Source organism: Osmia lignaria, chromosome 8, assembly GCF_051020975.1.
Source record: "Osmia lignaria lignaria isolate PbOS001 chromosome 8, iyOsmLign1, whole genome shotgun sequence".
In the NCBI taxonomy this organism is placed as follows: Eukaryota; Metazoa; Arthropoda; class Insecta; order Hymenoptera; family Megachilidae; genus Osmia; species Osmia lignaria.
In genome coordinates this window covers 9,644,634-9,660,744 of record NC_135039.1, presented here as the reverse complement: position 1 = coordinate 9,660,744, position 16,111 = coordinate 9,644,634, and the positions used below count along the sequence as shown (strand labels likewise).

Sequence of the window (16,111 nt, the reverse complement as noted above, 5' to 3'; positions counted from 1 at the left end):
CTGTAAATGTTGTTTTCAAGATATATATAGATCCAAGGTTTTCGAATAAAACCTTCGTTATTATTATTGATTTTAATTGTTTGTTCATAATCTTTGGTACGAATACACGTATTAACTATATTTAACACATCGCTGTATCATAATATTTCTTTTATTCTTTCTTTTTTCCAATAAATTGTCCTCTGTATTTCAACTTTCTTAACGGGTTACATACCTTGGAGTGGCTAAATAAGAAGCAATATTAAAAATTTGTTTGTAGATTCAGAATTATTGTTGATTAAAAATTCAACATGTACATCTTATTACATGATATTTCCTTAGTAATGTCCTTACAAAATCGTTCTGAATTTTTCCGAATTTTTTGGAATTTTCGATTTTTTATAGCTTGGGTTTTTAATTAAAAAATTTTCAAAGTTGCTATAATATGTGCCTTGTGAATAGAAATATCTCTGATTTTTTTCAGAATTTTTCATGCACAAATATAAGAGAAATTAATCAAACCGTGTGTTTTACATTTTTGAGCCCCCCCCCCCGCTGAGATACAGGGCTGAAACTAGCCACAGACTGTTTTTTTTTTGATAAGCGATCGAATGAGCCATTGCAATTGGTTTAGGACCACTTTTGACCATCTTATCTGGCTACGTATACCCTTCGAACTATACAGAGAGTACCATTTATCTCGCAACCCATGCGCGCGCAAATTGATGAAAATGGCAACAGCGCAAAAATTCTAGAGATGTAAAAATCCGTACAGTTAAGTTGGTAATTGATTCGGGATACGAGTACATTGAGTGTCATCGAACTTGTCGGGGCGTGTGAAACTAACATATTCACGCCGAAGAGCCGATTGGTAAGGGGCACGCGAAAGAGGGATTGCAGCCAATTGACTGCCGTCGTGAATATGTGTTAGAGTCACACGCCGCAACAACTTCGATGAAACCCAATGTACTCGTATCCTGAATCGAATCTCGGACCACAGTTCAGTCGATTACCAACTTAACTGTACGGTTTTTACATCTCTCGAAATTTAGCGCTGTTGCCATTTTCATCAATTTGCGCGCGCATGTGTTGCGAGATAAATGGTACTCCCTGTACATACAGGGTGTCTCACTTAAACCATATATTTTGTTTTGGTTTATTTGATAGTACTTTTCAAAACGAATTCACTGACCTGTCATGTATACACCCGATTTTAATTAGTTTGCAAGATATAACGTTTACAAATTTCCCGATTTTCAGTAGATGCGTCTCGGTTTGAGTGGCAAGTTGTAAAAGCAACCCTACTGTTGCGGTAAGTGTCATAGCGGGGGTCTACGCTAGGAACAGCAGACCCAAAGAATAACAAAGTTAACAAAAATTCCTTCACGCTGAAACATGCGCCCTATTTTACCATGCAATTTCCATATTTACAATTTTGGCTACGGCCGATAGTTTTGGAGTTATAGCTTTATAACAGATGTGGTGGGACACCCTGTATATTGTCCGTTGTGCCCATCCCCTTTCTGAAGCCCGTCTGGTTAGCAGGTATCATTTCCTTTCTCTCCACCTCCTCGCTCAATCTTTTCGTCAGGACTGCTGCATATATTTTGTATAACGTGGGCATCAACGTCACCCCTTTGTAGTCGTTGGCCTGCTTTCCTTCTCCCTTTTTCTTGATAGGTGCAATTATCCCCTCCTTCCACCCTTCTGGCCACCCCTCTCCCTTCCAGACTCTGTTACAAGTCTCCCATACCCGGATAGTTTACGGAAGGGGGTGTCTGAAATAACGCCATTTTTCCTAGGGAAACCTACCATGCTCAGTCAGTGTACAATATCAATCATAGTGTCACAGCCGACTCTAGTACTAGCCGTGCTGAAGTAAAAATGGCAACACCGCGGGAGTCCGGTCTGAATATATCAACACCTACCCTACTCTATCTGCCTCCCGGACTCCCAGACTCTCAGCCAATCAACGTCGTCAGACTCCCGACTACTCTCTGGACTTCACATAACCTCTTTGGTTTCGTTCCAATAATTTCGCTTGTTTCAAGGTTTTTATTAACTTATATACACGTTTATTAATTCTTAAATGTTTCAATTTGATCCAAAGATGGTTTCATTTTGCTTCATACCTAAATTTTCTTGAAACCACTGTAAATATTTCAAATATCATGCTTCACAACATCAAACTACTTCGAAAGTACACAAAATATATATCACATTTATAACAATTTTATACTACCACATCACTTCTATTTGCCATAGTTGCAACGTTTATATATTGTTTATACATAATTAACACAAAATAGTGTATATTACTACAGCTTTTAATTAAAAGAGACGTTAATTACAATTCCGAGCACAGGACTCTGTTTTTGAAAATAGGACTCCCGATTGTCACGTGAGCGGTGTTGCCACGTTGTTCAGCATGGCTAGTACTAGAGTCGGCTGTGATAGTGTCCGTTCGTCTAGTGTATTTTGTAATTTCAAATAAATTATTGAAATTCTAAATTATTGAATATTCGAAAGCTTTTATCAGATGATTATGTTAATTACTTTAACGCTTTTATTAAATAATTAGATTTATGACATTTGCTGCGGTTAAACTTGGACTCCAAAGTCAGTGCTTTTTCACTAGACGAACGGACACTATGATTGATATTGTACACTGAGTTGGCGCACTAACATATTCACGCCGCGTCGGTGAGCCGATGGGCGAGGTGCCGACGATGCGGTGTGAATGTGTTAGTGAATGTGCAGCCAACTTCTATGGGACTCAGTGTACGGACGCACAATCGACACCTCGACTGGATATATGCAACGTTTGAAAGCAGAACCGACACCGCGACCGGTTTTCATTTCTAACCCTCCTTTGCTTTTCGCCAACTTTTAACATCAATTTTAGCAAATAATTATACTTGAAACTATATCGTGTTTGGTACCACTTTAATCACAAAAATCTCACCAATGCGCTAGTAAATGTTTCATTAAAAAAAAGTCAAAAATAAAAAAGTTTTTTGATTCAATTAGTATTAGTCACACCGATACGTTTCGGCTCTTTCCTTTGATCATCGGACCTCTCTCTTTCCGCCACTGTCTGTCCCTTTCTACGTTCACGCTTGGCTGGTCGTCGCGTGTAACCCGAGATTCGACATCTCGGCTGGATATGTATACGCAACGTTTGGGTCCCAATGTTTGTTGCATATATCCAGCTTTTACTGTACCTACATTTAACTAGAATCTCGAATTTGTGTTTGATTTTAAAAAAATGCTGGAATTTGCCGAATGTTTAATTATTACTACAGGAAAGTGTGGAGCAGGAGTATCGAAGGGAGTTCCAAAACGATAACCAAACTAGTGATGCAATAAAAGGCTTTAATAATACGTTTAATAAAACGCACAAAAATACAGCTCGCGGCACGTTGTCTCCGTTGCTGGTTAGTTCGTAGTAGACAAGAAGCGGTGGCGCCTCCGCCGCTCTCCAACCGCGTGGCGTATAGGGGAAAAACAGAATTCCCCAATAGAAAGATTAAACCTTTCTCTATCAAAATCTGAAAAAATTGGGTGCACGTTTTTGCACTTTTTCAAGAAAATGGCGATTGAATGAAATTACACCCATCTTGGCCGCTGCGCATGATGATAGAAAAACAGTACCAGATACGATTATTAATCAGTTAACTGCATTCCACGTGTATATTCGTCATCCAAAACTTTATTTCGTCCTTGCAATATGCCATAATAAATTTTCATAATTGTCGAAACTGTTTTCACGAATGATTTGGTACAGATCATAATAAATATAAATAAATATATTATAATAACACATGTCTTGTCATTTTTTAATTATTAAATCCGTTTCTCTTATAGTTATTAACAGTTTTGAGTCAAATTTTTGTTAAATGACAAAATATGTCTAACAAGTGAAGGATATTGAACGCGTTACACTTTATACGTGAATATTTTGACACCCTGTAGTTCAATATGATTTATATTGGTACAACTTAAGTACCATAATATAGGCAAAAGCTTTCCAAAATTTCATTAAAATATTTCCAATAGAACTGAAGTTACATGTCAGAGATCACAATCGATCAGAGGTTCTCGGGTAAGTGCCGTGTCTTTTGACACAGTCCTCTTACCAGAGGGTCCCCGGACTTTCCCCCCTCCGTGGCGAGATCCTTTATTTCGAATTCTTATCTCTCTGCACGCGCCATGCAGCACCATGACTTTGGGTCATCGGCCACATCCGCGTTTCTTTGAAGCTCGGCGATCGAACTCTCTATCGCCGTTCCATATACAAAACATCCGCGACTCTTAGAATTCGTCGCACCCCAAGTATCAACTACCGCCGGCCCAAGTCCGATGACAGACATATGGCTCGGGGTATCGACATTCCAAAGAACCCCGAGAAGTCGGTTAGAGTCCTTGAAAAGCAGGTCAAAGCCACAAATGCATTGACTCTGCCACGTGTCGACCCTTGCATGCGTACTGATGCTAAAGCCGGGTATCCACCGGTATCAAACGCCCGTATCGTATCACCGTTCCGAACCCTTTTAAATAGGCAGGCGTTGCCTCGTTGCATGCAACGGCGTGCTGCGGCTCGGACAACATTTCTTCGTTTCTTGATAGAAACGGTTAGGCAATAGGACTGGGCCACTACAGGCGAGGAGTTTCGTTTTGCTGCGTGCCGTTCCAAAGGAACGGAGGCAACGGACCCATCCGAAAAATTTGTCGATTCGTTGCCGTTCCATCGAAGGAAAGGTTCATGCGTTTGCACTTGACATAGCGTTTCGTGCCGTCACTTGGGTTTCAATTTATTTGAAATCTTGCAGTATTATTGGATTCATTTCAAAATCGATGAAATTATTTATGAACTTAATCTAATTTAATTTAGATAAATTTTATCGTCTAAATATATTTAAACAGATCAATTATCTTCGGTGATACGCTGTACATAAAAGAGCAATGTTAATAATCACCTGTATGATTAGTATGAAAAAGGACAATGTTAATTTTCCAGAGATTTTTCCGTTGCCGAGTATCGAAAGTTCTATTGGGCTGTGATACGGAGGTGAAGGAACGGGCCGATCCGAAAATTGTCGGTTTCTTGCTGTTCAAAGCATAAGTTCGGAGACCACTTGAAACGTAAAAACAACATACCCAGGCGAAGGCCCGAAATGCTATGTCAAGTGGAAACATGACACTTGAGGCACGAGATAATATGATTTGGAATCGGATATATCAGTGAGATAATACTAATGCAACGACTGAACTTTGTTATTTTTTATTTTTTTCTTATAAAACTGTTACCAAGATATTTGTGACGTTTTTCTGATTAAAATGATACCAAACACGATATGGTTTGGACAATTACAATAAAGAAACAGCATGCAGCAAATCGAAACTTCTCGCCTATAGGAGTTTCTTTCAAGAAACGAAGAACTATTGTCCGAGCCGTAGCACGCCGTGGCATTCAACGAGGCAACGCCTGCCTATTCAAAAGGGTTCGGAACGGTGATACGATACGGGCGTTTGATACCGGTGGATACCCGGCTTTAAGATTTTTGATCGTCGAAAGCATTTGTCCCACTGTGCGCCGGGGTTTTTCCATCCAGGTTGACCCTCGAAGGCTGGGATACCGTTACGAAGTACCGAATTTAATTTACCCTTCGGAAAGGTCTGTTTATGACATGAGCGGAGCTATTGAGGACGAAAACGAAACTTAAAATCGGACTCTATTGTACAAAAAGGTAAACGATTATTGCCAGAAAATGTTAAAATGCCTAAACTCAAAAATAGCCTTTTGTCGAAGAATTGTCATAAACTTCCTTTAGAAATTCTCGCACATCTGTTCGGAACACAAAATTTTTGAAAATGTAGTGGTTTTACAGTGTTGCAGATTTCTATTGTTTGAACTGCCACGTTCCCTGGCTAGTTCGAATAAATTTAGTTTTATCATATGAAATAACAGTTTATTCAAATAACGCAAAAACACTGTTGTATTCTTAGGTTCGCAAAACTGTGTTACATCGAGTTATTAATAAAAAAAAGATGGTATAAAATTTCACACTTCACTAAACCAATTATGTGATGTCATTCTTAAAGAATCATATGCGACTATAAATAAAGCTGTAATAGTAAACAGCTGATTAAAGGGATCAATAAACAACAATGCAGAGGCACGTTTTGTAAGCGATAAAAATACACTTTTGTTTGTAAGGTAAAAGAAATAGACAAAAGTTAGAATACGCAGCATTCAAAGTTAGATCTTTGGCATAATTAATTATTAAACTTTCTCTTGGGGTGGGCCAGGTCTTTTAGACATTTTAGAATTTTGAAAATCTGGAATTCTGTAATTTTCAAACTTTTAGGATTTGGAATTTTAGAATCCAGAAATTTTTCAATTCTTAAATTCTGATATTTTGGAGTTTTTAGAATTTTGGAATACTGAAATTTCAAAAATTTTGGAATTTTCAAACTTTCAGAATCTGGAATTTTAGAATCCAGAAACTTTTCAATTCTTAAATTCTGATATTTTGGAATTTTTAGAATTTTGGAATACTGAAATTTCAAAAATTTTTGAATTTTCAAACTTTCAGAATCTGGAATTTTAGAATCCAGAAATTTTTCAATTCTTAAATTGAAAAATGATATTTTGGAATTTTTATAATTTTGGAATGCTGAAATTTCAAAAATTTTGGAATTTTCAAACTTTCAGAATCTGGAATTTTAGAATCCAGAAACTTTTCAATTCTTAAATTCTGATATTTTGGAATTTTTATAATTTTGGAATGCTGAAATTTCAAAAATTTTCGAATTTTCAAACTTTCTGAATCTGGAATTTTGCTATTTTGAAATAAAAAAATTCTGATATTAAAAAATTTTAGAATCTTAAAGATTTCCAGTTTTTAAATTTTTTAATTTTGAAGGTTTCCAATTGTGAAATTTTAGAATTTTAAAGATTTCCAATTGTGAAAGTTCAGAATTTTAAAAATTTCCAATTGTGAAAATTTAGAATTTTAAAGGTTTCCAATTGTGAAAGTATAGAATTAAAAAATTTCAGAATATTAAAAGTGATGTTTGAAAACTTGCAGTCCAGATTTTTAGGTGGACCAGACCCATTCTGTCCCCTACCTATTTACGTCACTACGCTCAATTCTTCATGAAAATCTTACCAATTGTTATAAATTTATTTTTGTGTTGTATTTTTCTAGATACACAGATGGATCTGTACGGCTCCGAAATCCAAACATCGAGCTCATGGATCAGGACATCCTGTACCATCTCGCTCTTGGTAGCGGTTCCCACGATCTCGTGGAGATGTTCGGTGACGTGAAGGTAAATCAAAGTTTTGCACTTTATACATACGTGTCTAGTTTTCCCTGCAACTCTTTTTTATCATGTAGTTCTTCTCTTGAAAAATCCATTTCATAAAACGGTTGATGAAGTTTATTTATTTACTAGATTCTTTGGACACCTTCCTCATAACATTTAATCAAGATAACAAAAAGTAACTAGAATACATAAATAGTGGTTTAATAAACTTCTTTATTAAAATATTTGAGTTAGGTGTAAAGTAACGTTTTTCTTGCAACTAGTAAACACATGTTATAAAAAAATAAAATTATATTGTTGTTTAAAGTTGAGCCTTTATGGTATTACAGCAAGGTTGCACAGTTTGTAAAGTTACAGCAACTACAAGGCTTTCGAAAGTTTTCTACCGTGCATAAAATTAAACTATGACTTTGTATATATAGAAACAAATATAGGAGAAAAAAACAAAAAAATACTGATCTAATTGAATAACCTTCTCCTTTTTCGAAGTCGGTTAAAAAAGATGATATTTTTATGTTATTATATTCCAGGTACACTAGGGTGCCAAAATAAAAAAGACACCTTAAATTTTAAACGTTTCATTTTATTTATAAAAGTATACAGATTTTTGTTTTTGTATGTTAAATTTAAGACTTTGTTGTTCCTTCTTCTTTCTCCATGAGAAATTTAATCCTGCTTGGCATACTTAATATTAAGAGGTAAAATAATATTGAATGATGTCTGTTTTATTTGTCACTTTAGTGTATGTTTTATTAAATGTTTTATTATTTACTGTCCCAAGCATTATAATTGAATAAAATTTATAATAGACTCTCGTTATATTGCCGCCAACAGGTTTGTAGAAATGAATAATTCAAACATCCAATCTCTTATTTGGGGGAGGAGGTGGAGGGATAAAAATGTATCATTTTCATATACTACCAAAGGGTGGCAGTAGCATACTTTAAAATCTATGTAAACGACAAATTGCTGGTATGGCAATATAACGAGAGTTTATCTACAGAAATTTCGGCTAAAGCTATACCAAAGATATTGAAGAATAAGAATAATTAAATCTCGAATAATTAAAATAATAAATAATTAAAAATTCAATTAGTTATTTGAAAAAATCAAATTTTATTTGAAACGAAAGCTTATTCTAAATAAGATAATGCTGTAAAACTATTACACTTCTTAAAGTATGTAAATATTAAATATTGTGGAACGGGGTTTTCTGGACTCATTAAAGAGGAATCGTGAAGATAGAAATTTCAGTAGAATGTGATGACATAGTGGATGAGGTAGTCGGGTACGAATTAGGGCTATTGATTTAAACCGGGTACTCGGGTACCTATGAGATATTCGAGTAGTCGATAGTAATCGAATAGTCAGATTCCCGTGAGATACCCGAGTACTCATATATCCGCAAAATACCCGGGTACTCGGATGCCCGTGAGATATCCATGTATCCTGGTAAATTCTTTTATTTCTTTATTTTTATTCTTCTGGTAATGGAAAAAGACTCGTGTGTTTACGCGACCTAGTCATCTAATTGGATTTATTTCATTCTTTAATTGGAAAATTGTCACATTGATTGTTCTTCCTCGAACTCAGGATTGACAGCTTTCGATAGCTATCAAAGCTATTGGATAGCTTTCTTTTTAAATACTAAAATTCCAATTTTTACTTAAAATAGACTATGATCATAGTACGGAGAACAAAGTTCGAATCTATATTTTTGTTGTTTCTCTATATTTTTGATAATCTCTTCAGTGTTTCGCTAAAGAGATTATAGAACCATGGAAAGAAGAATGGAGAAACATCAGACCAACCAGATTACACAAAGTCCGTAATATATCTAGATAGCAAGGATCAAGTGACGACATCACGAATGAGCATAGGACACACAAATTGGACACACTTACACCTCACCGAATGACACGTATACTCAAAACTCCATGGAACACATCTTGGTCAACTGCCCTAAGTATAATACGAAAAGGGTGCAACTAGGGATGGGATCAAGTACATATATTGTAAATAGGTTTGAATCTAACTGGATAGTTTTGAATCAGGGGTCGGAAACTCCCACTGATTTTTTTGGCTTTTCAGTTTTAGTTCCCTGATGGCGGACAGTACGTAGCTAGCGCTACTACGACGACAATCAGCGCCGCCTACATTGGCGTTGATTGGTGTCATTTGGCGTGGTTTGGCGTCATAGAGTCATAGTCTTGGTGGAATCCAAATAATTAATAATTATTAATTTATTGTCGTATCCCTACAGGTGGCTGCTTTAAATCACAGATTTAAAGATAAGAAATCAGCTAAATCATAAATCTCTGATTTTTAGCAGTCACTTTATGACTATCCAAAATTTTGTATTCTACAGGGTGTCCCAGAACTGGGGTAGGAACGGAAGAGGGATGATTGGTGAGGTCATTCTAAACAACTTTTTCCTTTGCCAAAATGTTAGTTAAGGCTTCGTTTTCGAGTTATTATCGAAAAACACTGGCCAATCAGAGCGCGCCGTTAGCGCGGGCCGAACCACGAGAGTGTTGGGTATGTTCCGCGCGGTCGTGATCAAGTGCATCGGCACCACGTCGGTGTAATAGGATTCGCTATTCATGAGTAATCAATAATTCGATACAATTATTCTTTTCTTTTTTTTATTCATTATCCGATGCAACTTCTACTCAACGAATCCTATCATACCGACGTAGTGCCGAGGCACTTGATCACGACCGCGCGGAACATACCCAACACTCTCGTGGTTCGGCCCGCGCAAACGGCGCGCTCTGATTGGCCAGTGTTTTTCGTTAATAACTCGAAAACGAAGCCTTAACCAACATTTTGGCAAAGGAAAAAGTTGTTTAGAATGACCTCACCAATCATCCCTCTTCCGTTCCTACCCCAGTTCTGGGACACCCTGTATATCAGAGACATATATAGTATACTTATATATATATGTCTACTTTTAGTACACTCATGACGGATGGTTAGTAGATGGCGCTACAGTCAATGCTAGACTTTTTGGAGAGGGGAGTTTCCGACCCCTATTTTGAATGTTTCCTAAGTACTTTGAAGGAAGACAGCAGTACTTTCAAGTAGACTCGAACCCAGACGAGAAAACTTCGAACCATTCATAAGTATTTTAAAAAACGTAAACGGTACTTCCAAGTACATTCGAACCTTGGCCGAATAGATTCGAATCTTTTACGAATACATCAGTTCTTCTCTAGAAATATTGCGATCGTCATCACAGCCCATAGCAGTGGCGGCTCGAAGCTAAGATTAGTGAGGGTGCTGCTCCAGAAAATTGTTAGCCTTTGTTTTAAAAAACCGGCACTGCAGGAGCCAGGGCGGGCGTTAGGTGGAAGCGCGGTCGGGCAATCGTCCAGGGCGCTAGATCTGTAGGGGGTGCCGCAGCCCGGTGTCCCTAATATTTATTCATTTATATCCGTTTAGATTAGTAAAGCTGCTATGTAGTTTAACCATTTTTACGATCTAACTACAGATTCATCGTTTTATATTATTACCTTGTCTTTTTTTCTTAAAAATTTTGAGCCCAATAATCTTGCCCAGGGCGTCAATATTGCTAAAACCGGCACTGGCAGGAGCGACAGCACAGTATAGGAAAGAACAGTAGGTTCACTCCGTGTCGACACCTTTGATCTATCGACTAAAAGATCGCCATATTGCTGGTTGTGCGCGGGCTCTAATTTGAAAAGCACTCGGTACAATCAAAAAGAGATTTCGTAATAGAATACCATAAAAAGACTATTAAATATCTACATTTAATTAAAATACACTAAACAACCCATAAAGTGGTAATATTTTGATAAAACAATGATGATAATGTCTTTATCTAAAACGTTCAAGAAACGTTGGATAAATATCATTTGACAGATATAAAATATAGGGTGTCCCAAACTGCCTGTTACTGCTGTCACTGCTTGCACTTTGGCACCCTTTGAAGGAACAACGATATCCACCTCTTTCACTCATATTTTATATCTGTGTATAAAATTTACTGAATTTTATCGCAACAGGAATGTTTTAGAAGTAACAGAGGTTAAAATGCAAGAAACTATTATTATATATATTCACAGCCGCCATATTGTTGGTTGTGCGATTCGGTCATGCGCAAGCGACAATTATTAGTACGCTTTTTGGCAGAGTGATCCTACTGTTCTTTCCTATACTGTGGCGACAGTGCTCTCTCTCCCGCGCAGCCTCGCGCGCAGCTTCCTATGTGCGCATGCGCATACAATCAAACACCACGCCGCTGGAATTGTGGAGCGTACAGTTCCATACAAAGATTTTTGTATCTTTTTCATAAACTGGGGGATGGCTACTGACATTAAGCTTAAGGATTATATATTGTACAAGTATAAAAATAGAATTAAAGAAACAAGAACTCATTATATTAAATGTTATCGATAATATCAAGTGGAATTGGGGGTGCTGCAGTTCCACAGTGCCTATACGCGAGCCGCCACTAGCCTATAGCCTGCGATTGGTATGGCGCCATTGTTATGGCAACCGAGACCGATACAATGATGCACTCAGCCATTCGCATTTCCCGAATCTTTATAACATCGAACTACTTCCAAGTATATTTTCGATCCTACTGCTACACATTCCAGAGTTCGAAACCAACTTATATAAAATGATTACTTCGCAAATATACTCGTTGAAACTCTTTCATTTTTGATAGTAATCGAAACCTATGAAATGAAACCTGGTTATTGAAATTGACTCGGATTCGTGAATACATACAACTTGATCCCATCCCTAGTGGTCACTAATAACCAGAAAGGTGCATGTGACCTTAAACATTCAATTAAAAAAAGGCAGTTCGAATCTCAGTGCTGTAATCCCTATTTTTTACTAACTTCCACAATACTTATTCATAACACTTTCCATATTGTTTGGAACTGTAGTCCAGGTAAATGGTTCCAAATTAAATGTCACATCTTCAAATTGAAATGAAACGCAAAATATTTGATTTTTATATGGTTTCTTTATTTTAACACAAAGTCTACTTTATGATATTAATTTTGAAAGACAATATGATTCAAGTGTGCCCCTCGATTTTTTTTTACTAACCCAATGTGTTTGACCCAATTTTCCATTATATTTTCACATAACTGGAATTTAATTTCATTGATAACGGTTGTAATATTTTTTTTAGCTCGTTAATAATCTTTGAATTATATTGGCGTAGATTTTACTTTTCAAACATTCCCATAGAAAAATGTGTAATGGTGTTAAATCACAGAATCTTGACAGCCAATTGATATTTCCTCCTCGTGAAAAATTACTCGTTCATTAAATTTAATCAGACGTATCGAGCTCGCGAAAAACAGCAGAGAAGAACACTCTGTGATGCCCGATTTACTTCAATACCTCGATATTGTATACTGGAAATGAGGTATCACTTTTTTAAATTGTATTTAATTGAGAATCGACGTTTCACAGAAAATAGAAACTTTGTTATGAACCCTGGGTGGTTACAAAACTAAGACTAACTCGGGCACGAGAAAATCGGGCTATATAACCCTTCATCTGCAGATGTGGTTTATAAACCACATACTAAAATTATAGCCAGAGGTGGGTGTGGTATATAAACAACATGTTAATTTTTGCTAATATCAAATAGCGGCTGTGGCTTATATATCACTAAGATAAAAATAAAATAAATACAATAAAAAGAATCTTTTAAAATAGAATATCGCTTCAGTAATATAATTTAAAATTAAAATGTAATCGGCTGTGCTAAAAGTACCCGCAGTTAAAGGGTTAAGAATTTCGGAAGGTGAACTTTGGACTATGACTGTATAGAGGAAAAGAAAGGAGAGTTTAGAAGGTGGAAGGTCGAAAGTGATTAAAGGAAATATTTGAGTGTATAATAACTCGAATGATATTGTCTTTCATAATTAATGTCATAAAATAGACTTTGTATTAAAATAATGAAACCGTACAAAAATCAAATACCTTGCGTTTTATTTCAATTTGAAGACGTGATACTCAATTTAGACAATCCTTTTTATATAATATTTTTAGATTTAAATTTAGAAAAATGAAACAACCAATGTGCAATACATTATTAACGAACTGGAAAAAATTTCAAATTAAATTTACAGCTTCTTGGTTCAAAATATGACTCTTGAAAAAGGGAACCTTCTCCCAGGTTCTGCATTGTTTGAATTCTAAGTAGCTTTATCAGAGACTTGAAGATGCGGCGATACTGAAGTACATTTATCGATCAGCATGTCTATTCGGGCACGGAAAGCGTGCTTCCAGTATTGATGCACCTTCTTCATATTCAATAGTACAGATAGTTGAAAATTGAAGCAGGAACAGGTTGAAAATGATTTTCGAAATCGTACATCTTCCCAGTTATTTAATTACAAAAATCATTGCTATTGAAAGTTATCATTTTATTGTTTCATTTAAGTAGAGAAGGGTCAATTATTCTGGTGGGACACATACCTAATGTGCACCCCTGATCATAAGTATCCTGACAGCCTCTAAAACAGAATACAGTAAAATCCTTCTAATTGTCCGTTTGTTGCCCTGCTGGCAGTGAAAGTAGTTTATAATAAAGCATTGTAATTTTTTTAATATTAATTTTCGGGGAAACTTCCGAAAGGCTCCAACACCCCAGGACAACCAAACTTCGGATTTATAGTAATTGAGGGACGAGAAATCGAATGAGACCATTTTCAGAACTGGCAAATAAACCGTTCTCGAGATATACAGGGTATTCTAAAAGTGCGGAAACCCCCTATTATCTTGATAAGAACGCATTTCCACGCAAAATGACTAACCTAACCTAACCCTAACCCTAACCCTAGACTAGGGTGCGGAAACCCCCTATTATCTTGATAAGAACGCATTTCCATGCAAAATGACTAACCCAACCCTAACCCTAACCCTAAGCTAGGGTGCGGAAACCCCCTATTATCTTGATAAGAACGCATTTCCACGCAAAATGACTAACCTAACCCTAACCCTAACCCTAGGCTAGGGTTAGGGCTAGGGTTAGGGCTAGGGTTAGGGCTAGGGTTAGGGTTAGGTTAGTCATTTTGCGTGGAAATGCGTTCTTATCAAGATAATAGGGGGTTTCCGCACTTTTAGAATACCCTGTATATCTCGAGAACGGTTTATTTGCCAGTTCTGAAAATGGTCTCATTCGATTTCTCGTCCCTCAATTACTATAAATCCGAAGTTTGGTTGTCCTGGGGTGATGGGGCCTTTCAGAAGTTTCCCCATATTTACTTTATTTTATGTACAAGGGAACATCTTCAATGCGAATTTTTTTTTCGTCCATATAGTTCAAATTATTACATGTTTGGTCTCATATTAATCAGAAAAATTGTACAAATATGTTAAAACAATTTGCATTCAGAAAATTATAAAAATAAAAAAGTTAAACTGCTGTTAATTTCTGGGCTACTACGGTCAGGGCCGCCATTAGAGTGGGGCGCTAGATCTGTAGGGGGTGCCGCAGCCCGGTGTCCCTAATATTTATTCATTTATATCCGTTGAGATTAATAAAGCTGCTATGTAGTTTAACAATTTTTACAATCTAACTACAGATTCATCGTTTCATATTATTACCTTGTCTGTTTTTTTTAAAACTTTTAAGCCCCTGAATGGGCGCCACGATAATCTTGCCCAGGGCGCCAATATTGCTAAAACCGGCACTGGCTACGGCTCTCATCCTATTCTTCTCTTTTACGACTTGTCGCCGGAGATCAAAAGCAGCCGCAAGGCTCGAAATGTCGTGTCTATCCTTCCCACATTGTCCATTTTCGCTTCTTAGCTTACGGACAACTGGAGAGATTCTGCTGTACTCTTTTTAAAATTGAACCAAATGACTTAAGATTTTTTGAGGAGCTATCAAAATTAATATACCAGCTGACGTGCTTTATCGTTTTAATAAAATTACAATTTGTCGTAGTCGCGACAAAAATACTGAAGGGCGCTATTGAAATTCAAATTTTAGAGTTGCAAAATGCCAAATTTCAAAATTTTGAAATTCAGATCTTTAATTTCCAGAATACTAAGTTTAAGAATTTTGAAATTTAAGTTTGTAAGCACTAGAATGCCAAGAAATTTTGAAATTCAAATTTCTAATATCCAGAATACTTATTTTCAGAATTTTTAAATTTAAATTTGTAAGCTTTAGAATGCTAAGTTCCAAAATTCAGATTTCAACATAGGAAAATACAAATTTCAAAGTTTTAAAGTCCAAATATTTAAGTTTCAAAATACAAAATTTCATAAGATATTAATAATAAAATAAATATTAAATAGACGTTTCCTAAATAAAAATTTATAAAGATGGCCTTTCATTTTCCTAGTGTGCCATTTTCACTAGGGAAGTTCTATTGTGCTTGATAGTGTGCATTAAATCAACTGCATAATTGAGTAATACATTTTAATTGTAGAAATACGAAACACTTCAAATAACAATTGAATCCTTCACAAACCAATTTTATTATTTAATTTACGTCTTAAATTTTTTTAAATTTTGGTGCCAAAGCACTTGACTGATGCTCAACTTATATTACTTTGTGTAGTTAATTAATTGAATAAATGAGCGACTTAATTGTTGCTTAATAATTTCAGCTTTTTAACATTAGAACTTCCGGCGCTTACTTTTAAAATTCAAATAAAGTAGAAAAATAAATAAACAAAACATGAAATATTAACTAACATATAAAATTATTCTTTTTCTCGACAAAAATCAAGATGTATTTCAACAAAAACATGTGAATAATTTATATAATTTAAAATAAAAAATTTA

The 16,111-nt window shown here is 35.9% G+C and overlaps 1 protein-coding gene across 3 annotated transcripts in view; it reads left to right on the top strand.

Annotated features, from left to right (window-relative positions):
• Positions 1-16,111, top strand: part of LOC117608815 (uridine phosphorylase 1) — a 77,287-nt gene that overhangs the window by 41,911 nt on the left and 19,265 nt on the right. For all 3 annotated transcript variants that reach the window (XM_076689838.1, XM_076689837.1, XM_076689839.1), the window contains exon 2: positions 7,194-7,317. In XM_076689838.1, the coding sequence (XP_076545953.1) occupies positions 7,194-7,317 (124 nt within the window). The remainder of the gene's footprint in view (positions 1-7,193; positions 7,318-16,111) is intronic.